The 26,229-nt window shown below is 35.0% G+C and overlaps 1 protein-coding gene across 1 annotated transcript; it reads left to right on the plus strand.

The window, feature by feature from the left end:
• LOC134847925 (uncharacterized) lies at window positions 1–26,077 on the plus strand. Its single transcript, XM_063865218.1, has 13 exons — window positions 1–315; window positions 678–950; window positions 1,689–1,937; window positions 2,458–2,635; window positions 2,800–2,913; window positions 4,363–4,557; window positions 5,313–5,518; window positions 5,684–5,878; window positions 11,649–11,741; window positions 11,812–12,104; window positions 20,661–20,770; window positions 21,000–21,296; window positions 25,124–26,077. Exons 1-13 carry the CDS (start codon window positions 105–107, stop codon window positions 25,233–25,235), a joined length of 2,526 nt encoding a protein of 841 aa, XP_063721288.1. The 5' UTR covers window positions 1–104; the 3' UTR covers window positions 25,236–26,077.
• Window positions 26,078–26,229: the final 152 nt, after the last annotated feature.

Consider the following 26,229-nt stretch of genomic DNA (forward strand, 5'->3'; position numbering starts at 1 on the left):
GAATTGAAACCAATCAAAAATAAGTAATAATGAGCCGGCATCTTAACTGACACTGCCTAGTCAAGTGAGGTTGATGTAGACCTCTGGCGCTCGGACTGACTAAAATGAAGAGCAGGACTGTGATTGGCTGTTCCCTGCTGTCACTCAGTGTCTTTCTCTCTCTGGGTGTATTGGATGTTGTCCAGTCCACTGTAGAAAGTGGCAGGTCAGTGAACAAACTCATCTCTCTAGAAGAGGGAGATGAAGATGACCAGTTGATGAAGGGAACCCAGTTAGATCTCTACATGCCCGAAGAGAACTGCTACGATCTCTATGGTTAGTAACTGCTACCACCATCTCTGTACCAACACAGTATAACAAAAACAGAATCAAGTCGTCCAGATTGCTTGTTAAAACTAAGACAAAGAATTTTGCATATTTTGCTTGCCAAAGTTCCATTATAACAATTTCTGATTCCATTATGTGGCACACTGGTGTTACTAATGAATTAGCTGAAATGAACTGCGAAGTATTGTTTTTTATTGCTGACACCAGATAGTGTGATCTGTTTACGTATCTGGATTTCAAATATTAAGACTTATGAAGTCTTTCACGCGGAATTCAGTTTTTTCCAGGAAATGTTGTTTATGAGATGGCGATCGGCAGGAAAATGATAATAAGAGTTGAGTTAATTTCAGGTATCAGGGGTCAAATGCACTTCATCAGAAATGGGATTGCGATGCGAGGCGCTTTAAGACGTCCGATCACGTTGGAACCAGAGGTTAACCAGGTGCAACTTATGTTTGTATCTCCTCTTCTGGTGCTCCTGTTCGAGACCAGAGCCACAATTGTAAATGACAGTCTGGGCATGGTGTGGTATAACTTCAGCCGGCCAGAGAACTGCAAAGTGGAGTCACCTTGTTGGAGCGAGGAGCACTCGTCCTTCAACAACGACCCAAACAAGTGGGGAAGTGAGTAATAATTTTAGTGTCTGCGATTCGCAGAGGATATATGAAACGCTATCCAGCCTGTCTAAAATTAATCAATTTCTAAGGTTTCCCCTCATACTAGACGAGTTATTTTGCCTAGCGAAACTCAAGGTCGTTTTTTTGCGTGTAGAATTTTCACGGGGTGCCACTATTACAGTCGAAGTCGGCCAGGCTGTGGTAGACCTGAAGCTAGAGATTAAGTGAGAGCTATTATTAAGATCATTTATCCACGAGGGATAGGACCAACATACGAGCTGTACAGCTCATCACGGCGAACCGCTGTTGTGCCCCTGCTTAAGAACTACATGCAATTTTTTTGGTCTGACTATCTGAAAGTGAACGCTTTACCACTAGTGCCTATGAAGAAAGTGAAGAACAGCTGAGCCAGATACCATATTTTTACGATCCAAATAATTGTCAACCGAGAATATTCAACGCTTGAAGATATCTGAAGTGCGAATGAATTTTAGGAAGCTCACCTGCGCAATTAGTAGAATTAAAATGAGTACTGGCGCAATCATTTGAGATATTGGAGCTCAGGATCGTAACAGCTATGAATTGTTTCGATATTTTAAGTAGCCAAAAAATGATATTTATGGTTTTAATAATGATCAAAGAAACGTATTTCCTTGACAGATTGTCTGCCGTAAACTTCTATTGGAAATAATCAGGCAACTAAATTTAGTTGGTTCTTAAGTGCTATTCTTTGATTTATTGCAGAAATGTCCATCTTCGTGTCATGCCATGAGTCACCGGGACAATCTGTTCACTCCTCCGACAACACTAAACAGACCTCGAAGTCACCAGGAGACGACTCGACCTACTCGGTAGAACTGAAACTGAACTTCACCTTTGCAGCAATGTACAGTTCGGCCGCCATGTCCAAGGGGGGTCTGGGTGATAATGGTAGCAAGATCAACTCGAGGACCGTCCTATTCACCGTCATCAAAGTGTGCAGACTCAAGCCAGGTGGGGTGGTACTCGTTGCTTTTTTCTAGGACAAAAACACAGAAATAGAAGATTCTTTTCAAGTTATGAGAAAAAATTATGTTATTTGAACAGAAAGTTTTAGCAAGAAAACTTCTGTCGTTGTCATTTTTTGCCTTTTATCTTTTTTCAATGTTTCCGTACAGGTCAATCTCAATTTTACTTAAGTTCTTGAAAAAGCAAGTTGCCGCCAACTCTCCGTTCTTCCTATTCATGTAGGTCAGTAGAAATGTTGCAAAATATCAAATGTCAAAAAATGTCAGTTTTGCAAAATAAGTATGAATAAACATAATTTTTTTCTCTCCAAGAAATTGTTGACAATACAATGAAGAATCATATCAAGCAGACTGTAAAGTAGACATTAGTCCCGTTGTCTGTCCTCTCCTAGTCTCTTTTCATAAATTTAGGTGCTAATAAATTCTTGCTGTAATTTTTGATGAAATTTCTTACTTTGAAATGATTTGGATAAATAAATTTTTCTTCTTTCTTTCTACCTGTATAGAGCCTGTGGTGTCAACAGTGGCGAGAGTGGGCACTAGAATGAAGATGTCTTCGGTGGCTGTGTTTTTGTGCTCTGCTCTGGCCACTCTCCTGTTAGTTGTCGTGTCCACGCTGGCAGTGTCTTTCTACCATCTGAGGGACATGAAGCCAAATGGCGCCTCAGGGGCAGCTACTGCACAGTGAGTGCGAGTTCAGAAAAAAAAATTACGAAATGTGCAATCATTATCTGAACTTACGAGTTTGCACCTTATAGATTCAGAGTTTTTTCTCATTTCCGGGCTCTGCTAAAGTACGCCGCAAGTTCTTGTATCTCATTTCGATCCTCATTTTTTGGTAATTTTAGGTCTTTCAAAATGAACATGAGTAATGTACGTGGAAGTCAGCAGCAGCAGAGGGCCGCTCTTCTTCTCAGCGGACAATTCAGCGAATCAGTTCTAGCATCACAACTCAACTACAGGTAAGTTCACATCTTTGGTAAATTGGCCGAAGTTAGGTGGAGTATTTACATAATGACTTTGTAAGGACAGTCATCTTTTTTCGTTATTTTGAGTAATGAAGACTTTTATATAGGTTTTGGTGATTTTTTTTCAGAAAAAAGTCTTAAAATGCTCTAATAACTACAGATAAGCATTCATACATATTAATGCATTTATGAATGAACTTAGGTTTACAGTGCTGATTTAAATTAACCGGACAAAATAAACAAAACTCGAATTTTCAAACGCATTTTCTCAAATTGGGTTAAGATTAGACAAAAAAATTTGCTTAGAATTTCACCAGAATTCATATGGTACAATTTCTTCTTCAAAATTTTAACCCAAAAATGGTTCATTTTGGTTTTTTTCAATTAATCAAAAATTACGCTGAAACTACTTTGTTAATTGATGAGAAATATATATCACAAGAAGTCTTTCACACAGCCCAACAGAGTTCCAGAAAAGTTGAATCTTCAAAATTTTGAGTAAATACTTTAAAATTTGTTTTTAAGCAAAGATTTTGGGTTTATATAAGTAAAAATCACGTTTCCTGAATATCAAGCAAAAATAGTTTCTCGTATACTGGTTTTTGGAGGTTTAACCCTTATAGAACTTTGTTGGGCTGTGTAAGAGGCTTCTTGTGATATATATTTTTCATCAATTAACGAAGTAGTTTCAGCGTAATGTTTGATTAATTGAAAAGAGCCATAATGACCCATTTTAGGGGTAATATTTTGGTTGAGAATTATTTTGAGAAAAAATGCACCTTATTAATTCTGGGGACAATCTAAGCAATTTTTGTTCTCTTCATTTTTTGTCTAACATCAACCCAATTTGAGAAAAACGAGTTTGAAATTTCAAATTTTCGTTTTTTCCGGTTAACTTAAATCAGCACTGTATATGCACTTTTTGAGTTAAATTAAAATTTATCTGCTGAAAGTTACGCAAATAGCACTCTCCAAATACGAACGTGGAAATGGCATATAATTCAGCTCATTTTTTGTTCAAAGGACTAACTCCACTAACATCAAAAGCGTAAAGACCACGAAAATTATGATTGACTTCTAGTCCCGAAAGTGTAATTTAATTGGCAGCGGAATAAAAACTTTACCTTTTGATCCAGTTTTCTCAACTTGGGTTAATGGTGTTAAAAAAGCGCCAATCATAAATTTTTCTAGAAATTCAGAGAGCTTAAAGGGCATCTATTTTTTTTCTTTGAATTTCGAAAGTTAGACTTTTTCAACTAAGTTTTTTTTCTGTTTACTTGCGTTTAGTACTCTTTTGCAACTGTCCGCTGGCTATGTTGATAAGTTAGCAGTTAGTTGCGCATCTCCAAAAGACATTTTCGCCCCAGAATTTTGAGTTACAATTTGTCTAATTTGAGAATAGTTTTTCCGCGGGAATAATAAAAAAACAGGTTCTTTGTTCAGATCGAACTCATCTTCAACTGGCGGTGGTACAATAATAGGGGGCAGCAACAATCACGGCAGTCAATTCCTCCCTCGTACGGGGGGAGGGGGAGTGGACGCTGCGAATGGCATTGTGTCTTCTCTTACTCAGTTGCAGCCACCTGACTACAATAATGCTAACATGAGTCACGGACTGCTCAATAAAATGGGGAGCAGGTAAGGATTGAATTAAACGAAAGCTGATGAATTCGCGGATGTAATTTTAACGAGATGATTGAAGATTTTATTAGCTGATTATCTTTAGAAAACTCAGTCAAATTCAAGTCTTTAAAATAGTTTTGTTAAATTTGGTAAATTTGGAATCACCGGATAGTATTGCGCTTCCAAATATTACCCAGAAAAATTTTGATTTTTGTCTTAGCGTTTTGCAAAAATATTGTAATCGGATGCCTGACGTGTTTCCCATAAACAACTTTGCCGATAGAATCGCACGTATGATGTGATGTTCATTTCAAATAATAGTTTCTGCACGTTTAGCCTGACGGTTCCGCGTGTTACAACTCAAGTAAATTCTTCGAAACGCCTATGTTTGGGACGATGAAGGTGCTGATTTCAATTCCGACCGGGAGCTGTTTTTTCATATTGAAAATTGTTTTCTAGGAAAATTTTTAGGGTAAGACTATCGCTGGTCCTCTCATTTTCATCGGCTAACTTAGCAAAGCATCAAATTTCTGTGTGATATAAGCAATTTGAATATCTTTGTTTCGTCTCCTTGTTATTTGACTCGGTTACGTCTCCGTGCTTGGCAATTGTGTTTCTTGACAAGTTTATTCGAATTTTTTTGCCAAGGTTGGTTATTCATAAATCTTTTTCGGAAGAAAAAGCTATGTTAAGGATATAAAGAGAATAAAGGGCAAAAGTTTGACTGGTGATTGTATAGTAAAGGATTTCAATAGTGAGCACTGTTTCAGCAATCGCAACATGTTTTTGTCATCTGCCAACGGAGGCATGGTTCAAGGTAGTCCTGTGCCTATGGAACACGTGCACCCTATGCATCATGCACTGCCACCAGGGGGAATGGGGATGGGACTGGAGTTGATGAATAGTCTCTCTCCGGCCACTTCCGGCTTTATGGCCCCCATGCACACAGCTGCTAACTCAGTCGGAGGAGGATCAGGTAGCAAAATGTAGTCACGTCTTCAGAAGTGTCCTAAAGGGGAATCCATAAGTCTTAGAAAGTGAAATAAGAAGCCAGAATAATTTCTTTTGAATTCGGAAGTATCAGGTATCTACATTGTGTTGGGCAGTGAAGTGATGTCTAATCCAGAGCATCAATTTTAAGGTCCCACATGTGTAACTCCAGCTGCGAGTGAGCCAGTCATGAATTTGGGTGGGGGCGTTCGAGGTTCAGAAAGTAATCTAATGAGTCCCACTACTCCTGGCTCCTCTGGCATGCAGCACCCTCTGTTGCCACCAGAAGTGGTATTGACCAACATCACCAGGCAGCAAGTGAACATGACTGAGATGGTGTTACAAGGTAACATTGCGCTTTTTGTTTATGGGTAAATTTACCTTGACTATCGATCGAAATCGCTTTAAACTCTTTAAAATTTGAAGAATCATGAATTGAAGAATCTCAAGTTTGTTTCAGATTCTTGAATATCTTTCATATTTACCCTTGCGATAAGACCATCGAGTACAAAACTTTCACCCATAAATAAATTTGTACACAGAATGGTCATTTTTGTTAATTTATCATTTCCAAGTTTTTTAATATACCACCTACATATTAACTACTTATCTAGGGATCGTTATTGGTTTTTAAGTGGTCCATGCAAGTCTTGTGATTGTTTCTTTGTTCGGAAAAGGTTCGGATTATTAAGAGTCGTTGCCTGTAGTTCAGACTTTCACATAGTGCTGACGATTTTTTTTCGTTCTTTCAGGCTTTCGGGCTCAATTTGATTTTTCATGGTTTCATTTAAAATCAGTTCATTTCCTTTGTTTACGTGGAATAAACTTTGAGTGCTCATTTGGTATATTTTAAAATAATCTATTATATATTTAAATTCGGGCTTCACTATCTCGCCATGTTTAAGCTTTTTCAACGTATTATTTTAGCATGTTTAACAAAAGAATTTTTTCACGTTTAAGCTATATCGTATATTGCAATGGTTAAGGTTTTTTTTTCAATTTTCCAATTTAAATTCAGTGTTTATTTCATCAAGTTTGAAATAAGCAACCCAATAATAGGAATTTGTCAGTTTTCCCAGCTTTTGCGATTCTGGCCTCCATATATGAATAACCAAATCCTTTTAGTTTACGAGATAGGCAATTTTGAGATTTTTCAAAATTTCTAGAACATTTAATTTAGAAAAAATTTCTCAATTTTTGAAATTCTGACCCTGTAGTTGAGTGCTGTCAGGGTACTCTCAGGGGTTACAAATCTTGCCTCCAAATCTCACTTCTCAATTCCTTGTAGTTTTCGAGATATGACAAAAACTTTGAAGATTGCAATCCTGTTGTTGAAAATTTGAGGGAACTCTCAGGGTTCGCGAATTTTGCCTCCACATATGACTGCTCAAATCCTTTTCTTTTTCGAGATATGATTTATGAAATCTTTCAAATGCGACTGCTCAATTGCTTTCAGTTTCCCAGATGTGACGTTTTTTAGTTCATTTTTTCGAAGATATTTTTTAAAACTGTACAAAATTTTATGGTTCTTCAAAATTTGTATAAAAAAACGGTAGTAAAAAACTTTGCGAATTTTGTAAATACGAACCCTGTAATTGGGTGCTGTCAGAGTGTACTCAAAGAATAGTTTTTTGAGTTGTTGAAAATTCGAAGCACCGGAGGTGCGTTACACGCTAGTCATATTTAAGCCTAATACCACAAGCATAGCTTGCCTTATAGTATGACCTTTCTTTTTTTCCAGCCTAAGTCGCAAATATTGTTGCGATGCAATGGTTGCGACGAAATGTGTTCATTTTGATCCAGCAATTAAGTACAGCCAATGCTAAGGATATTAACACAGACTATTACATTACAAATAGCACTTTAGCTTTAAGGCATCATGGATGTGTAGCGTAGAGGTAGAGAAAGAGACCAGCAGCAAAACAAGAGGGTTCGAACCTGGGCAGGGTCGGATGTTTTTAATGAACTTTTTCGTATACTAGTTTAAATGCGTCAGCTCTATAAATTGAGGCATGTTAGTTGGTAAATTTGTTTTTTCAAATTGACTGGTACTGCTAATGCGTCTTCATTGGCTTGCGTCACTTAGCAATTATGTAGACTCATAATTGGCGTGCGTCAGTTATAAAATTTTGTAGACTCAAAGTTTTTTTTCATTCAGTTTTTCCCAGTAGCGTTATCGGTCATATTTTTGCTTGTGTATGCGAAGTGCAACTTCGCCTCTGTGTTAAACATAAGCAATTCGATAGCATTTGTTCATATATGAATCTTCCACATATGAATCTTCCATAGTCCTTCCTGCTCTAGCTGCCAGGCTTTTTTTCAAAAGCTAACCTCCTTATTTTGATGTTGATAGTTAAATCAAACTTACATGGTGCTTGGATTTTCCCTGCGTCATCTGCTTTACCCTATTTTATTCAAGAAAAGCCGATATGGACTTCGGGAAATTTCATTTTATCCAAGTTTATAAAAGTTTGAGGAAAAGTCAAGTTGTTTGACTTTTTGCTCTTTTGATCGTTTTTTGGATTTTTTTCCCCAATTTTTTCGAAAACTGACCAGCCAACTCTCAGATAAAGATATCAACTGGAAGGGCAATTTGTAGTTTTTTTCTTTTAAATAAGCAGCTAATTGCCTAATTGAGCAGAGAAACTACTAGACTTTTGCTTAAAGTCCAATTTTTTGAAATATTGAAAGTCGCATTTCCGTAACAAAAAAATATATGAATAAAAATGTTAAAACAGGAACATCCTGCATTAGCTGGGACACTAGTTTACTTCCAAATAACCGTGTTGCAAATGCAAGGACATCAGTTACACTCCTATTTATCAGGTCGGAGATAAAATCCGGAACATTGACATAGTTTTGTTTTCGAATTGTTGCTGCTTTTTTGTTGGCTTGTTTGAGCGCTTTTTTGAATTTTCCTCGCTTGTGTCTGCGAAGCTCAGCTTCGCCTCTGTGTGAAAAAAGCAAACTTCACTATCGAACAAGTGTAAAGATCACTAAACATATGATCGACTTCTGGTTTCGAAGACTAAATTAAAGTTTCAGATGTCCACGCGGAAAAAAAATTTCACCAATTGAACCAATTTTCTCAAGTTGTGTCAACTTAATCAAAAATGCCAATCATAAATTGTTTTACGAAATTCAAGGAAAATTAAGGCTATGTGTTTTTTATTGAACTTCTATTTAAAAGAAAACAAGCCTTTAGTTTTTGTCTAGGCTTAAAACAACTGCTTGAGAATATACTGTTATTTTTGCGTCCATTCACTGTTTTCCAACTCTCTGCTGGCTGTGTTTGGTTTTTAGGAACCAATTTTTTTGACTCAATCGAAGTTATTTGACCGGTATAGTGACAACTTGTAACGAAAAATACTAACGCAACCAGAAAATAGTTAACTGACAACTAGGGTGAAAATGAAACTTATGTTTAGTTTTATTTAATCTGACCCTTCAATGTGAAAAAGGCGGTGAAATTTCTTCGTGAGACGTCAGAAGATTTTTGATATAAAGCACAATTGCTGATAAAAACTACTGAATAAGCTTCGTGCTGAGAAATAAGATCAATGTTTTGATGGTTTGTGGTATCTTTTTTTTTTATAGATTTTAAACGAATAAGACATTTTTCTGCCTAGCTGTATTTTTTTCTTATTTGCTGAATGAAGTTCTGTCCATTGTTTGAACGTAACTTATTCCTAGCTGTTAAAATCTTTGCCAGCGTGCTAACGAGCTGTCTTAAAATCGATTTTTTTTGTGTGCAATTTTCCACGTTCTTTTAAACAACTTCATTACAGCCTGAGAGAATGAAAAATTAAATTTGAAAGGCTGACATAGCTGCTTTTTCAAAACAATTGCAGTTTCTGTCATCTCTAAAAACAAGTCATGTTTCTCTATCATTTAAAACGCTTGCCGGTACTCAGTTTAATGTCACAAGAATTTAACCATAGGGAGCTAGTAATTGTTAGTAATGGCATGAACAAGATATATTTTTTAGAAGTAGTAGGCAATATTTATATGTAATTTTCATCAGCGTGCACAGTTCTGTATACTTTTTGCATGTGTAAAGAAAGTTCTCCTGGACGCTTTTTAATGCGAAAAATTAAAATACGTACAAAATTTGTTTTCAATTTTTCATTCGCGAAGAAATCCTGCATGTGTTTAACTGTTCGTTCTCGAATAAGTCATAGTCATGTTTTTGGAACATTTCCTGGAACATATTCTGGACTAATTCATCTTCGGGGCCTTTCTGTTGTCATGGACATGATTTGAGCATGTTAGCAGTATAAATATCCGGCTTAAGTGAATTTTCTTTTTTTCTGGTTATTTTTCCAAATCGATTGGTTAAAATTTCATTTTTTTTCCAGTTTTTGTCATTTTTCCCGTTGAATGGGTTTTTCTTGCAGTTTTCTCTACTTGAGTTCATGTTATCAAAAAAGTGCCAGTCATAAATTGTTCTAGAAATTCAAAGAGCTTAAAAGGTATCTATTTTTTTCTTGGAAATGCGACATAAGATATTTTTTTATGCGTTCTTGTTTTCATTACTCTGTTCCAATCTTCGATTGGCTATGTTTAATTTTTTGAAATGAAGGGTTTATGCTCATCTGTTTTCGGCTTTTGTTATCGCTTGCTACTTATAAATTAACTCAACCATCTGGTGTAAAGGCAACGCAACTGCTTGACATTAAAGGCTTTTGGTTCGAGTTCTGCTGGTACTTGCTTTTTTAGAAATAGTTATGGCGCTTTTTTGGAATATGGTCCGTCTGTTAATTTGTGTCGGCTTAGTTCTCGTATCGCGACTTTTTGCTGAAGTTACTGTTACATGCCTGAGACGACAGAGTCCGGGAGTTCCGTTGCGATCGAGGCCTGTTTTTTTTTGGCAATCTGAAAAATTGGTTTTGATTTTTGTCGGCTTAGTTCTGCAGAGAAAATTTGGCGTTGTACATTTCAGAAAGCTGCTTGTAAATTAGGAAAATTTGTTTCGGACATTTTGGGCTTTTCTTGCAATTTGTATCGAGAAAAAGGTTATTTTTATCGGTTATTTGAATGTTTTTTTTTCAATTTTTTCTAAATTTATTTTCTGATTTTAATCAGTTCATTTTTGTATCTCATGTGGTGCGGAGCTCAGCTTCGACTCTGTATTAAAATGTATGAAATCATATTTTTCTGAAAGAAAAGTCAGGTTTTGAAAAATTTCGGAAAACAAAGTATTGGAGTTTGTTTTTCAAAAAAGAGTATTTGGAAATGTTTTGAAGCAAATGAACAATATTATCCTAAAACTGCTTATAGTCTTAGAGTTGCTCGAGCTTTTTTTAAAGCTGTCTAATTTATGGTTGGGTTTTTTAAACGCAAAAGTTGATTTAAGTTTAAAGTGCTCCTCTTTAAAGCTCGTTATTCATCTGATCATAAGGCATTTAAGAGTCGATGAGCATAGTTCAGAATCTGATATAGGTCTTGATGGCTATTCAGTAAAAGCTATATATAAGTTCATTTACTTAGTTACTAGGAAGGTTGACTCGACTATCGAACAGCAAAAGTGTAAGGTCACGAAAAACGATCGAATTCTGGTTTCGAAAAAGGAAGTTAATTTTAAGATTTTCCAGTGAAGTTAAAAACTTACCCATCAATCCAGTTTTTCGAAATTCAGTTAATGCAAGCAAAAAATGTCAATCAAGAATTGTATTTGAAATTCAAATGGCTTTAAGGCTATCTATTTTTCTCTTTCAAGTGCGATAGTTGAGATTTTTTCAAACAACAAGTCAGTATTTTTTGTTTTCTTGCGTTCGTTGTCTCTTTTCCAACTGAATGTAGGCTATGTTTGTTAACTATTTCCTGATTTTTATTTCTTCCTTGTGATTTCCCCCTATGCATGTATTGTTTTTGACAATTTTTTTTCTGTATAAAGTACATTTCAAAAATGCCACGAATTAATTGGGTTTTCATTTTCGCGCGTTCGTATTCGTATTACTCGTATTTATATAATACATAGATTAGGAATTTTAAAACAAATATATTACCTGAAAATTGTTTTAAAATATTGAAAATGTGGCAGCCAATGTCGAATTTCTGAAAATCGAAACAGGGAGAATAGTTAACAAGATCCTATGTTTGTTTTTGTTTATCAGGTACATTTGGACTGTTACACAACGCATCTGTTGCCATGAAGGGGGCCAGTGGTGACATCTTCCAGTACCCGATCACAGTGAAAACAGTCAAAGGTAGCACTTACTTACAAGAATCCAAAATATAAATGAATAACTTGTGAACATTCTAATGCTATGTTTGCAGAGCAGTCATCGGTGGGTCAGATTGACACGATGTTGCACGAGTGTCATGTATTCTCCTCAGTCAGTGCTTCCGAGTGCACCCACGTGCTGCCCTGTCTCACAGTAGTCTACGGCAACCAGGAAAACAATCTACCCTCCTCCCAATCGGAACACAACCCGAAAGAGATACAGGGAGTGAAGGGGGAAAGGGATAAGGAAGTAAACAAGTACTATCCACCTCCTCTGGTCGTGTACCCACAGACTACATTTGGGATTTTGAAACTGCATCTTCGACATCTTCGATCTACCAGACAGGTATAACGATAGTATTTCATGCGTCGAATCACGCAAATTAATTCTTTTAAAATTCCTTTATAAAAATAGTATCGACGAGTTAGTCAAGCGATGTTGTTTTGCTGTATACCTAATGCTTTTTAGTGGATTTTTAAATTAATGGTTTCTCAGAGGAATAAAAGTAATGGCTTTGTTTTCTCAAATAGTATTAGTTTTTATCAGAAGTCAATAAATGTCAATCATAAGTCTCTTGAATTTAAAAAACTTTAGGTAATGTGTTTTTCTTCGTAACTCGAACATTTTTTTTTCGTTTTTAGTTCATGAGATTTTTTAACGTTTAGTTGTTTCAATAGAGAGAAAGGTTCTTGAAATCAAAAGTTCAGCATTTTTTTTTAAAACACTCACTTTAGTTTGGATTTTACGAAAAATTTTGACGAATTAAATAATGCTACTAGACTGTTGAAAAAAAGGTATTGCAATTGGGTTTCCGCAAATAACTTTCTTCACAAATTGGTCAAAATTAGAATAAGTTAATTTTGGCTCATTTCATGATAAATTCAAATTTTTCTGCGCCTCTGGCGCAATTGATATGGAGATAGCGAATGAATCTGGTACGGCAAAGGTTGTGGATTCGAATATAACTGGACCGATTTTTTTCAATCGGAAACATTCCATTTCAAAAAAAAATGTGGGCTTATTATTTGTCTGCTTACGTTTCGTCGGCTTAGTTGCGACATCGCGGAATTGTTATTTTGCTGTTTCGACATTTTCGGTTTTTTGCCGACTTGGTCGCTTTCTTGTTTTGTATCGTAAGTAGTGCATAAATCAGCTTCGCCTCTGTGTTAATGTTTTGCTTTTTATTTTTCGAACAGAAATCGAACATAAGTTTAGAAGTCATTTTTCAAAAATTCAACTTTTGACGACAGTCGTGTTTTTTTTTCGTATTCTTCAATATTTTTGATTTGCATGATACTGGGTGTATTGCTAGTTTTTTTTTCATGAAGTGAGCAGTTGACGGTTTTCTCGGATTGATGGTTTTTCTTGGAAATTGCAACGCTTTGATTTTTTTTGCTTCCCATTATTCACATTATTTGAAAAAGTTTTTTTGTCTGATGGCTCGAAATAGGGATAATTCGGTCAATCATTCATTAGGCTTCAATCTTCTATGTGTCAATGAACGAAATGAAGAAACTCAATTTGGTCGTATGGTTTTCTTTTTTTCGGGAAAAAGTCTTTAAAGCGAAGCGTAGTGTATTATTACGAAGAATTTTTTTTCCGATTTAAGTCGCAAATAAAAGTGCTTATTGGTGGAACTTTTGGTATATTTCAATTTAATCATATTTAAGCATAGGGAATTTAATAGCACATGCTGCGGCTTCGGTTTTGGCTAGCTTAATGTCCTGCTGAAAACAACAGGTATTATGAAAATATATGGGTTTTGATGTTTTTTTTGCGACGCTCTGGAAAATTATTGAACTTGGTGCAAAAAAATGGTACCAATGGGCAAACTGGCGGCTCTTTCGTGTTACTTCATTTTTTCTCAAACTTTAAATGCGCAAATCTGAGATGAACGTTTCAATTTAAAAAAAAAACAAATCATGGGGATCCTCCTTTCTAGGCGGCTTTTCCCTAAATTCGGTAGAAAAAAAGTTGTGGCCTGAAACAAGCCCATTTTTTGACATTTTTGTTAGTTCTTGAAACTTTGGTGAATTTTTTCAAAAATTACCCCGTCAAATTAGAGATAAAGGGTTGAACCGAAAAAAAAAATTATGCGAATCTTCCTTGTGTAAGCGGCCAAGCCCTGTGTTTTGAAAAAATTATGGCCTTAGAAAATATCCAATTTTTGAAATTTTGCCCGTTATCTTGGAAACCTATTTTTTTTCAAAAACTAATTCGCTGATTCTGAGGTTGTTAATTCAATCATACTAACATGGTGCTTAGGTTTTCCCCGTTTAAAGTGTTTCAACCTATTTTTTTCTTTGAAAAGCTGATAACGTTATCGCAAAAATCCGTTTTTTGAAATTGTTACTGTTTTTTTTTGTAGAAATTCATGCTTTTTTTAACGAAAATTACTAGCTAAATCTGATATTAAGGGTTCAATCTAAAAATCAGGATGTGAAAGTCTTCCCTGCATAAGATGCTATTCCCATGCTTTATTAGAGAAAAGTTGATGGATTTAGGAAATGTCAATTGTTTTATTAATTGATAGTTTCTTGGAAACTTATTTTTTTTTCAAAAACTAATTCGCTGATTCTGAGGTTGTTACTTCAATCATACTATCATGGTGCTTAGATTTTCCCTGTTTAAAGTGTTTCAACCTATTTTTTTTCTTTGAAAAGCCGATAACGTTATCGTAAAAATCCGTTTTTTGAAATTGTTACTGTTTTTTTTGTAGAAACTTCATGCTTTTTTTCACAAAAATTTCTGGCTAAATCTTATATCAAGGGTTCAATCTAAAAATCAGGATGTGAAAGTCTTCCCTGCATAAGATGCTATTCCCATGCTTTATTAGAGAAAAGTTGATGGATTTATAGTTTCTTGGAATCTTATTTCACTTTTTTCGAAAACTACCCAGCAAAATCTGAGATAAAGAATTCAGTTGAAAGAGTGAATACTATTTTTCTCCTTTAATTAAACGGATAATCCCTTACTTAAGCAGGGAAATCACTAGGGTTTTGCGTTTAGTCCATTTTTTGAAACTTTGAAAGTTACGCCTTATGGTATCAGTACTATCAGAGAATAAATTTTTAAAACAGGTGCATCCAGCATTAGTTGGGCCACTAGTTTACCTCCAAGCGTCCCTGGCGCAAATGTGAGTAAGTGAGACTTCTAATCAACAGGTGGTAGATTCAAATCGGGATCATCGAAACATTTTTGTGGTCGAATTTTTGCTGCATAGCATTGGCAATTAGTTAAGAAACTGCAGCTGCTTTATTGGTGGCTGGTGTAAGTAAAAATACTAGGAGACGTGGGTCAGATGTGAGAACGTGTTATTCCTCATCTCAGAAAAATTTTTTCCCATAGTGTATTTTTAATATTTTCTTTCCTGATTTTGTTTTGTTTTGCCTGTTCGGAGCTCTTTTTTGCATTTCCTCGCTTGTGTTTGCTCCGGACTTAGTTTCTTATAGGTATGTATGAAATTGAAAAAAAAAATTCTTAAGGAATTTGAATTTTTTGTAGTAGTATCAATTTTTTTTTCGGCTGGAAGGGTTTCTGCTCTGATGTTTTGGGCTCTGTTAATTTCGAGATAACTGTTTTGGGATGATGGTTTTTCGGCTTGATTGTTGTCGATTAAGCTCTCGTTTTAGGTTCTGAATTTTGTATAGCATATTCCTTTTAGTACATCTTTAGCACTTGTGGAGCTACATGGGCATACATGTTTTTTTGTCAATTATTTTGCTGAAATGTTTTGATCGAAATTAAGCTTTAATTTCATCGGCTTGTTAACCAAATATTTTGTTTCCTAAGTTCCAATATTAATTGTACAATAGATAATGCTCGAATTCAACATCATTGAGACCCCCTGAAAACACTTCAATAATTTTTAACAAAAATATTTTTTTTTCGTTGTACTCGTTTGGTTTTTCAAGGGTAACAATTGACAGTAGTTCTGAGTATCATGCAATTTTAAACCTGTACTTTGTATTGCAAATGCTGCGAAGCTCAGATTCGCCTGTGAGTTTGAAATTCAAGTGTCTTGCTTTGCGTGTTTTTTGAAACTCCTGTTTGATAAACATTATAAACATGTTTGATAGACATTCTGAAATTGTATGGGCTTAGGTTTGTTATTTTTTGAGACGCTTTTTAATTATTTATTTTTTGCATATCATTAATATATCTCGAAAAACTCTCTACCAATTTCTAGAAAGTGTATCAGTAAAAAGACTGTCTACTCTCCTGTATGCCTGCATAATCACCTAGTCTCTTTTTACTTTACCCCACTGTCTACAGCCTTCGGAAAAGTCTGTGGAGGACATTTGACCCATATACATTTTTATTTTTCCCGTGTTCGTAAAAACTAACCTATCAAATCTGAGATATTCGGTTGAATAGATAAAACGGGCTGTGTGAATCTTTCCTGCATAAGCGGCTACGCCCAAACTTGTCTACCCAAAAATCTATGGCCCTCGGAATAGTCAGTTTTATTTTTTGACAGTTTTTTTGAAACTTATCGTTTTTTTTTCAAAACTACACTTTTAAATATGAGATTTTGGATTCAATCCAAAGAGTGTTTTGTACAAAATTCTTGTGCATAATCTTCTATGTCCAAATTTATCTGTACAAAAGTTATTGCCTTCGGAAAAATCAAAAACTTTCTCGAAACCTATCCTCCCAAATCTGAGATTATTGGTTGATTGAAGCACGGGCTTTTGAAGCTTCCCTGCATAATCAACTACGGCCAATTTGGTTTTTACACATAAGAAAATTACCTTTCCAAATCTGATTTCATTCTAAATAAAAGGTTATGTGAAATTCTTTTGCATAAGCGGCTACGCGCAATTTTTTTTTCTTCAAAAAGCTATGAGTGTCAAATTTCAGATTTATTGAACGTTTTTTGGAATTATTTTCTCGAAAACTTCCTTGCCAATTTTAGGCTAAGTATTCAATCGAGAAATCCGTCTTTGGGTATCTCATCTGATTAAGAGGCCGCGACCTTCCTTGTGTAGAAAATAGTTAGGGATCTCGGAAAGTTAGGGTTTTGGTTTTTGACCGATTTTTTTCTCGGAAACGTCAACTGTCTGATTTGTTGACCGAGAAACTTGATTTCGAGAATTTTTTGTACTTCACCGGCCACTACTTGTTTTTAGCAGAAAAAAATTGCGGATTTCGGAAAGTCGAGTTCTTAAACTTTGACCGTTTTTTAAAAACTTTTTGAATTTTTTTTAGAAACTATCCTATCAAATCTGAGATGAAGGGTTCAAATAAACAGGTTGCGAGAAGTTTTACTACAGAAGCGGCTTCTCTTTATTAATAGCAAGAGTAATATTTTTGTCGTTCGGAAGGTTCCCATTTTTCAAGCTTTTCGTTCTCGCTTATTTCAGCAGAGAAACAACTTAAATTTTGTCCAAATTAAAATTTCTGAATTTAACGAATTCATTCCACGTCACTATTAAAAGTTCCAAAAAATATCAATCAGGTACCTCCACTCTTAGCTGGGCTTCTAGTTGATTTTATAGAGACATACGAAAATTTGGGTTCAATTTTTTTTCAAGATTTTTTGGAGTTTTTTTTTAACTTAAGCAATTAATTTGCTCAATCTGAATTTAGGAACAGGTTCAATCAAAGGAACAGGTGCCATGAATTTTGTTATTTAAGCGACCATGCGCTATTTTTAAGGAAAGTCTTTGTGGACTTAAAGTCCGTTTTTCGAAATGCTGACAGTTCTGATTTTCTCGAAAACTACCGTGCCAATTGTGTAATTAAGATTCAACGGAACAAGACAAGTTATAGGTGTATCCCTTGCGAAATTTGATTCTATCAATTTTTGCAAGGAATTCGCCATAGACATGGTAAACATCCTGGCACTTGTGGAGCTACATGGGCATACATGTTTTTTTGTCAATTATTTTGCTGAAATGTTTTGATCGAAATTAAGCTTTAATTTCATCGGCTTGTTAACCAAATATTTTGTTTCCTAAGTTCCAATATTAATTGTACAATAGATAATGCTCGAATTCAACATCATTGAGACCCCCTGAAAACACTTCAATAATTTTTAACAAAAATATTTTTTTTTCGTTGTACTCGTTTGGTTTTTCAAGGGTAACAATTGACAGTAGTTCTGAGTATCATGCAATTTTAAACCTGTACTTTGTATTGCAAATGCTGCGAAGCTCAGATTCGCCTGTGAGTTTGAAATTCAAGTGTCTTGCTTTGCGTGTTTTTTGAAACTCCTGTTTGATAAACATTATAAACATGTTTGATAGACATTCTGAAATTGTATGGGCTTAGGTTTGTTATTTTTTGAGACGCTTTTTAATTATTTATTTTTTGCATATCATTAATATATCTCGAAAAACTCTCTACCAATTTCTAGAAAGTGTATCAGTAAAAAGACTGTCTACTCTCCTGTATGCCTGCATAATCACCTAGTCTCTTTTTACTTTACCCCACTGTCTACAGCCTTCGGAAAAGTCTGTGGAGGACATTTGACCCATATACATTTTTATTTTTCCCGTGTTCGTAAAAACTAACCTATCAAATCTGAGATATTCGGTTGAATAGATAAAACGGGCTGTGTGAATCTTTCCTGCATAAGCGGCTACGCCCAAACTTGTCTACCCAAAAATCTATGGCCCTCGGAATAGTCAGTTTTATTTTTTGACAGTTTTTTTGAAACTTATCGTTTTTTTTTCAAAACTACACTTTTAAATATGAGATTTTGGATTCAATCCAAAGAGTGTTTTGTACAAAATTCTTGTGCATAATCTTCTATGTCCAAATTTATCTGTACAAAAGTTATTGCCTTCGGAAAAATCAAAAACTTTCTCGAAACCTATCCTCCCAAATCTGAGATTATTGGTTGATTGAAGCACGGGCTTTTGAAGCTTCCCTGCATAATCAACTACGGCCAATTTGGTTTTTACACATAAGAAAATTACCTTTCCAAATCTGATTTCATTCTAAATAAAAGGTTATGTGAAATTCTTTTGCATAAGCGGCTACGCGCAATTTTTTTTTCTTCAAAAAGCTATGAGTGTCAAATTTCAGATTTATTGAACGTTTTTTGGAATTATTTTCTCGAAAACTTCCTTGCCAATTTTAGGCTAAGTATTCAATCGAGAAATCCGTCTTTGGGTATCTCATCTGATTAAGAGGCCGCGACCTTCCTTGTGTAGAAAATAGTTAGGGATCTCGGAAAGTTAGGGTTTTGGTTTTTGACCGATTTTTTTCTCGGAAACGTCAACTGTCTGATTTGTTGACCGAGAAACTTGATTTCGAGAATTTTTTGTACTTCACCGGCCACTACTTGTTTTTAGCAGAAAAAAATTGCGGATTTCGGAAAGTCGAGTTCTTAAACTTTGACCGTTTTTTAAAAACTTTTTGAATTTTTTTTAGAAACTATCCTATCAAATCTGAGATGAAGGGTTCAAATAAACAGGTTGCGAGAAGTTTTACTACAGAAGCGGCTTCTCTTTATTAATAGCAAGAGTAATATTTTTGTCGTTCGGAAGGTTCCCATTTTTCAAGCTTTTCGTTCTCGCTTATTTCAGCAGAGAAACAACTTAAATTTTGTCCAAATTAAAATTTCTGAATTTAACGAATTCATTCCACGTCACTATTAAAAGTTCCAAAAAATATCAATCAGGTACCTCCACTCTTAGCTGGGCTTCTAGTTGATTTTATAGAGACATACGAAAATTTGGGTTCAATTTTTTTTCAAGATTTTTTGGAGTTTTTTTTTAACTTAAGCAATTAATTTGCTCAATCTGAATTTAGGAACAGGTTCAATCAAAGGAACAGGTGCCATGAATTTTGTTATTTAAGCGACCATGCGCTATTTTTAAGGAAAGTCTTTGTGGACTTAAAGTCCGTTTTTCGAAATGCTGACAGTTCTGATTTTCTCGAAAACTACCGTGCCAATTGTGTAATTAAGATTCAACGGAACAAGACAAGTTATAGGTGTATCCCTTGCGAAATTTGATTCTATCAATTTTTGCAAGGAATTCGCCATAGACATGGTAAACATCCTGGTTGACTTCGCTTAATTTTTTTTTGCCTGTTTTGAGATTAAGAAGTCAATTAAACGGAGATGTTTTTATCCCCATCGCAAAAACGTTCCCTCAGTAATTTTGATAAATAATCAGTTTGGACATTTTGAAAATTTCGCATTACCTTTCGCATCAGTTCCTTTTATATTATCAAAGAGTTACCTCCAGCTGTGACTGGACCCCTATTCTGGTTTATTTTTGCCGCATTAAAATTTTATCTTCGTATTTGGTTTTTTGGTTATTAGTCTTTGATAATTGTCAAGTCACCATGACGCAGAAGCTAGGACTGATTCTTAATCTCGAGATCCGGGTTCGATTTTGGAACATAGCAGTTTTTCTTTTCAAGGTTTTTCTTTTATTTTTGTTAGTGTTTGACTTTTTAAGAGCTACTTCTTGTCGCTTTTTTGTTTGCGTTGGTAAAGTGAAGCTTCGCGTCTGTGTGTAATGTTTTCAATTTTTGAAGAAAAAGACGGAATTTTTGTGATCGGTCTGGTTTTTTGTTTGAGAAAATTTGCTATCTTTTTTGTTTAGGTGTTGTGATTTGAAACGTGTCAATTGAGGATAGTATAGTGCAATTTATTCGTTCTTTCAATGCTGATGCGATGAATTAATCCGGCTTATAAATGTCTCCAAAAATATTTGAAGCAAAATTTTGGGTCATATTAATACGCTACAAGACGAGAAACCTGTTAGTTTGAACTTTACATAGCGTGTGGTTTCACAAAAATTAGAATTTTCAAAATGTTTTTCCATTGATAATTTTGTAAATTTGTTTTTGTTCCAAATTTTAAGTGACTTGTCAAAGCAAATGAAGATTCGATTTTCTTAGCCTAACTGTGATTCTCATGCCGTGGGTTCTGTTTAGTCTCTCACGACGCGTGACGTGGTGGGCATGGGCATCCAAATTTTGCATGGTCTGCAGTTTATTGTTAAGAGCAAGTTAGAGTTCAACGATCTGGCAACAAGAAACTGCTTGTGAGTATTTTTTGTAGCTGTTTTTATCTTCAAGTAGGATCGAAATTTTAATTAAATTTGAGGGGGTTTCTCAAAATTGAAATTTGAAATCAGATAAAGAGTACAAATGCATGCGAATCAAAAGCCCTCGGAACTTGAAAGCCGTGGAACAAATATTTTACACATAAGATGTTATATTGAAAAATCATTGTTTGAACTTAGTTGCAATTGGTTTTCTGACAAATTTTAGCCTAGACGATGGTTGGGTGGTGAAGATAGGCGATGCTGCGTTGGCACGTGATCTCTTCCCAGAAGACTACCAGTGTCTCGGCGACAACGTGAACAGGCCTATCAAATGGCTGGCAATCGAAGCTATTTCCAAGTACATCTACTCGCCGGCTAACGATGTCTGGAGTTTTGGTATCACCCTATGGGAGTTATGGACCCTAGCTGAAAACCCGTACGAAGACATTGACCCTTTTGAGATGGTGTCTTTTCTAAAAGAGGGAGGAAGACTGTACCAGCCTCAGAACTGCCCAGACGCTCTGTTAGTTTTGACAGGCTAAATGAGCACTTCTAAATAGGGTTCATTATAGAACCTAATAATAATGATTTCAGTTTTTCTATTTCCGCTTGAAGATTCTATTATAATTCATTTTTCGCGACGCAGGTGTATTGCTTGCATATGGATAGCTCCTATGAAGAAATAGAAAACATCTGCTTGAAGGACAGCTCAGGAATGAAATTTCATATAATTTCAATGAATAGTAATTAAGAATATTATCAGTTGTTTGATGAACGTGACCATTAAACCAATTGGGAGAAATTTTTTCGGCCCAACTCCTACCGTTCATCTTCGAGAATTTTTCCGTGGAGGAGAAAGATGTCATCGATTTTGCCGCAGCCGGTACCACCTTGAACGCGCGGATGACACTGAGACCCCTACAATCGTGACCGAATCGGGTTCGAACCCGCGACGTTATGTTAAAGGCCGCGCGTCTTAAACACGGCCACGGCTGCTCTAAGGGGAGCAATAACAAGGATAGCCGTTTTTTTTTCTTCAAATTGTCGTTTTTCATGTGGCGTGATGAAAGGATCTGAAAGAAAGCCTGGAACAGGCATATTCGATAGTTATACGAAATCAGTTATATTCGACTTCAGTTTTTCTCAAAAAATAGAAATAAAAGAAAATCACAAAAATTGAAATTTTTTCTAAAATTTTTGCAGAAAGCTTTAAATAAAAACGTTTTGAAGAAGGCGCTAAAAAATCTAAAAAGATTCTGGAGTTAGACTACGATTTCAGGGCTACGTCACAAATAAAAATTTTTTATAACACTTTTCGCTCGCTTTTTCTGTTCGAAATTAAACTAAATGTCAGAAATTTCAAACCGTTTTTTTTTTCAATCCTAAAAGCTTTTTGTAAAATTTTAAAGGTCTCTTGAATCTAGGCTGAAAGAGCTTTTTTTAATGATATAACACTGGACGAATTCCTATGATTACTCTAGCGAGCTTAAGCGAGAGTAGTTTCAAAGTACGACTTTTCCTTTCTTTTCAAATTAAGTCTCAAGTATTGGTATTTTTCTGGGGCACCTGTACGGGTTTTTTGATAGCTTTTGATTTGTCATTCAATTAGTATTACGCTAACCAAAATGATACATTTTTATTTGTCAAACAAACCCAAAAAGGCTATTTTTTTCAAACAACACTAATAATAAAAACTCGGTTTCACAAATTTTCAAACTCAATATATCTTAGATGCTATATTTTCCAAATGCCTACTTTATTACACAAGCAATGCTTGTGTTATGGCATGAACTGTTTTTTTTTTCCAACCTAAGTCGCAACTATTGTTGCGACGCAAATAATGTTGCGATAAGATGTTTTCATTTTGAAAGTGTTAATTTTGATCAATTACCAGCTATTAAGTCCAGCCAAGGCTAAGGATGTTAAGACAGATTATTATTATTGTTCTAACTTTCGTAACGAAAGTAACTGAATATTTGTGCTCGGGGTGGGTTTTTCAGACAAATTTCGACTTTTTAGCTGGCCATTTTGACGAAATTTTTTATTATCATTCAAAAGGTATTGTTGACTTGAGCCTAAATTTGAAGAGATATTTCACCTGTGATCATTTTTCGTAAAGTTATGAGGGTTCAAATATTGCCATTTTGGTTTATTTTGGACAATTAACGCGCGATATCTTTCGCGCTATTAACGCGTAAGCAGAGATTTAATCCGTCTTAGAAATCGTTCCAAATTTGTTGAAGGAAACTTTTTTGCCATAGTTGATATTTTTCCAGGAGCGAAGCTTATCACTTTGTACTAAATATGGCGTGTAGGGGTTGATTTTCAAAAAAAATCTCAAATTTTATTTTATTTTTATCTTACTACATTTAATTTTTTTCATGTTATTTTTTGCTTCATAGACCTCAAAAGGCAGGCGGAACATTCAAGGTTTCGCCCTGATACGAACAGTCTTGTTCCGACTTTCGTATCGAAAATAGCGGAATATTTCTGCTCGAGAGGGTTTTTTTCTTCAGACAAATGTCGGCTTTTTAACTTACCATTTTTGACGGGATTTTTTCTATCATTCGAAAAGTATTTTTATCCGGAGCTTCAATTTGGAGAGATATTTCACCTGTGATTTTTTTCTCGTAAAGTTATGGGGGTTTAAAAATTGCCATTTTGACCAATTTGGGACAACTAACGCGCGATATATTCGGGCATTAAAAGCGTAAGCGGAGATTCAATCCGTCAAAGAAATCGTTCCAAATTGGTTGAAGGAGTATTATTTGCCATGACTGATTTGTCACTAGCAGCGAAATTTATCACTTTGCACTTGATATGGCGTGTGCAGAGATAGTTTTCACAAAAAATCTCGAATTTAAAAAAAAAATACATTTTTAATACTTTTAATTTTTTTTATTACTGCTATATAAATTGAGGCATGTTAATTGGTAAATTTTTATAAAATGAAAATGACTGCTAATGCGTCATAATTGGCATGCGTGACTTTGCAATTATGTAGACTCTCAATTGGCGTGCGTCACTTAAGAAATTTTGTAGACTCAAAGTTTTACTCATTCAGTTTTTCCGAGTAGCGTTGTCGGTCATATTTTTGCTTGTGTATGCGAAGTGCAGCTTCGCCTCTATGTAAGTAATTTGACTTTATGTTTTCAAAGTTTTCACATCCAAAGTTAGCGTGGATGCCTGTTTGTTATATTCTAAATTATTACATGCAAAATTGTGTCTATTTGTATTTGGTGCCACTTTTGCTGCATGGCATTGGCTATTTATTAGTTTATGTAGCTGCTTATTTACGGCCAGTGTTTGCAAATTATCAGGGCACTTTTTGTAGATGCGAGGACAGGAGACTATAAAACGCCTGGTCGTAGCATCGATTCCTCTATAGCAAAAGTTTGATTTTTGAAGGCTTGTTTTTATATATTTCTTATTTTGCTTTATGGAGCTACTTTTTTGTCATTTTTTCGCCAGAGTTTACAAAGCGCAGCTTCACTTCAGTGTTTTTTCTGGTTAAGAGAAATGAACGTATTGAGTAGTCTTATATATGTCTGGGTGATTTTTTTGTTCTTTTTTCAGAAAAAAGTTAAAATTTATTTACGCTCAACTTTGATTTATCGAGGTTTAACTTTTGATTTCTTTTTAAGTTCAGTGCATTTCCAGTGTTAAAAGGAAGGCAAACTCTGCTCTCGAACCGCATAAATGTAAGGGTCACGAAAAACGTGATCGACTTCTAATTTCGAAAACGGAAATTGATTATCAGATTTCTCAGCGAAATATTAGTTTTACCTATTGATGAAGTTTTCTCAAATTTTAACTAAAAAATGTCCACCATTAATTATTCTACAAATTCAAAGAGCTGTAAGGCCATCTATTCTCTTATTCGAAGTTTAAAAGATGAAGGTTTTTGTGAAAAACAAATCAGTTTTTTTTTCAGTTTCCTTGTGTTCATTACTCTTTTCCAACTGTCAGTTAGCTTTGTTTCCTGATTTTGCGTGAAGTGCTAAAAAAACTTTAAAAAATGCTCGAAGACAAAGCTTGTCCCCATCTTCAATGGTCGAAAAAAAACTAAAATAATCCGAAAACCGAAATTTCAGTGGTCGGAACAAGTAGCATTTTTAGTTAGAGTCAAGGAAAGTACGTAGTGAAGACTCTTCTATGGTTCGTGATGATTGTTTTTTTTTCAGGAAAAATTCTTAAAAGTTGTTTACGCTCAAATGTGATATTTCGCGTTTTGAAATGTGATTTCTTTTTAATTTCAATTCAAGTCCTTTGATAAAAGAAAAGCAAACAACATTATTGCAGAAAAGAAATATATATTTTTTAATCTTATCTATAGTTAGGTGTGTTTAGATACCGATGCATGTGCAGCTGTTGGGCATATGATGCAGTGGAGCGACCGAACATCTCCAAACTCATCAAATACCTGCAGGAGTTCTACACTGCACTCGGTGCGTTTCTATAACTGCACTGCCGCCTTTGCACTGTGCACGTCATTCATACAAAAATACAGTCAATTCAAATATGTGCAATTTATTTTTATCCTCAGGGCAACCAGAAGAGCCATCCACTGCTGAACCATATTTACACTTGCGCTTAGCTAGATTTATTAATGGTAATTAACGTAGTGAATCGTCTTATGTGGGTCTTGCTGATTTTTTTTGCTTTGTTTTTTTTAAGGAAAATGTGCATAAAGTCTCTAATAACTACAGATGTGCATTCATACATATTGATGCATTTATGAATGCTCTTAGGTATATATGCACTCTTTGAGTTCAATTGAAATTCATCTGCAGAAAGATACTAAAAAGCATTCTCCAAATACGAACGTGGAGATGGCGCAAAAAAAACGAACAATTTCTAGTTTAGAAAGTGGAATTTAATTTTTAAATTTCCAGCGGAATTAAAATTTTACCTATTGATCCAGTTTTCTCGAGTTGGGTTAATGTTATCAAAAAAGCGCCAATCATAAATCGTTCTAGAAATTCAAAGAGCTTAAAGGGCATCTATTTTTTTTCTATGAAGTTCGAAAGTGCAGATTTTTCCAACAAAGACAGTGTTTTTTATGTTACTTGCGTTCATTTGTTTTTTCCAATCTTCGATTGGCTATGATTTTTTTTAGTGAAATTACCTTTTAGCTGCTGAGTGTAGCTTGTAACGTCGTTTTGGTGATCTTTAGTAGGTGCGATGTATGTTTAAGCATTGTACAAAATCGTCCAGTAATTAAAAACTCGCGTTTTTGACGGATCAGATATGCTATTCGAAAATATTTATGATATACGGAAAAATTACCGCAACTATTTCTGAAACTCCTATCTAGGCGTTTAGTATATGAATTATTTTTTCAAATCAGTCGAGAATTATCAATTTCTATTTTGTTTTATGAAACTGGTTTAAAGTGTCTAGATCTTGATTTGATGTGAAAGTTTCTGATCAAGTCACTTTTTCGCCAAAAATGC

This window comes from Symsagittifera roscoffensis, chromosome 1 (genome assembly GCF_963678635.1).
Source record: "Symsagittifera roscoffensis chromosome 1, txSymRosc1.1, whole genome shotgun sequence".
Taxonomy (NCBI): domain Eukaryota; kingdom Metazoa; phylum Xenacoelomorpha; order Acoela; family Convolutidae; genus Symsagittifera; species Symsagittifera roscoffensis.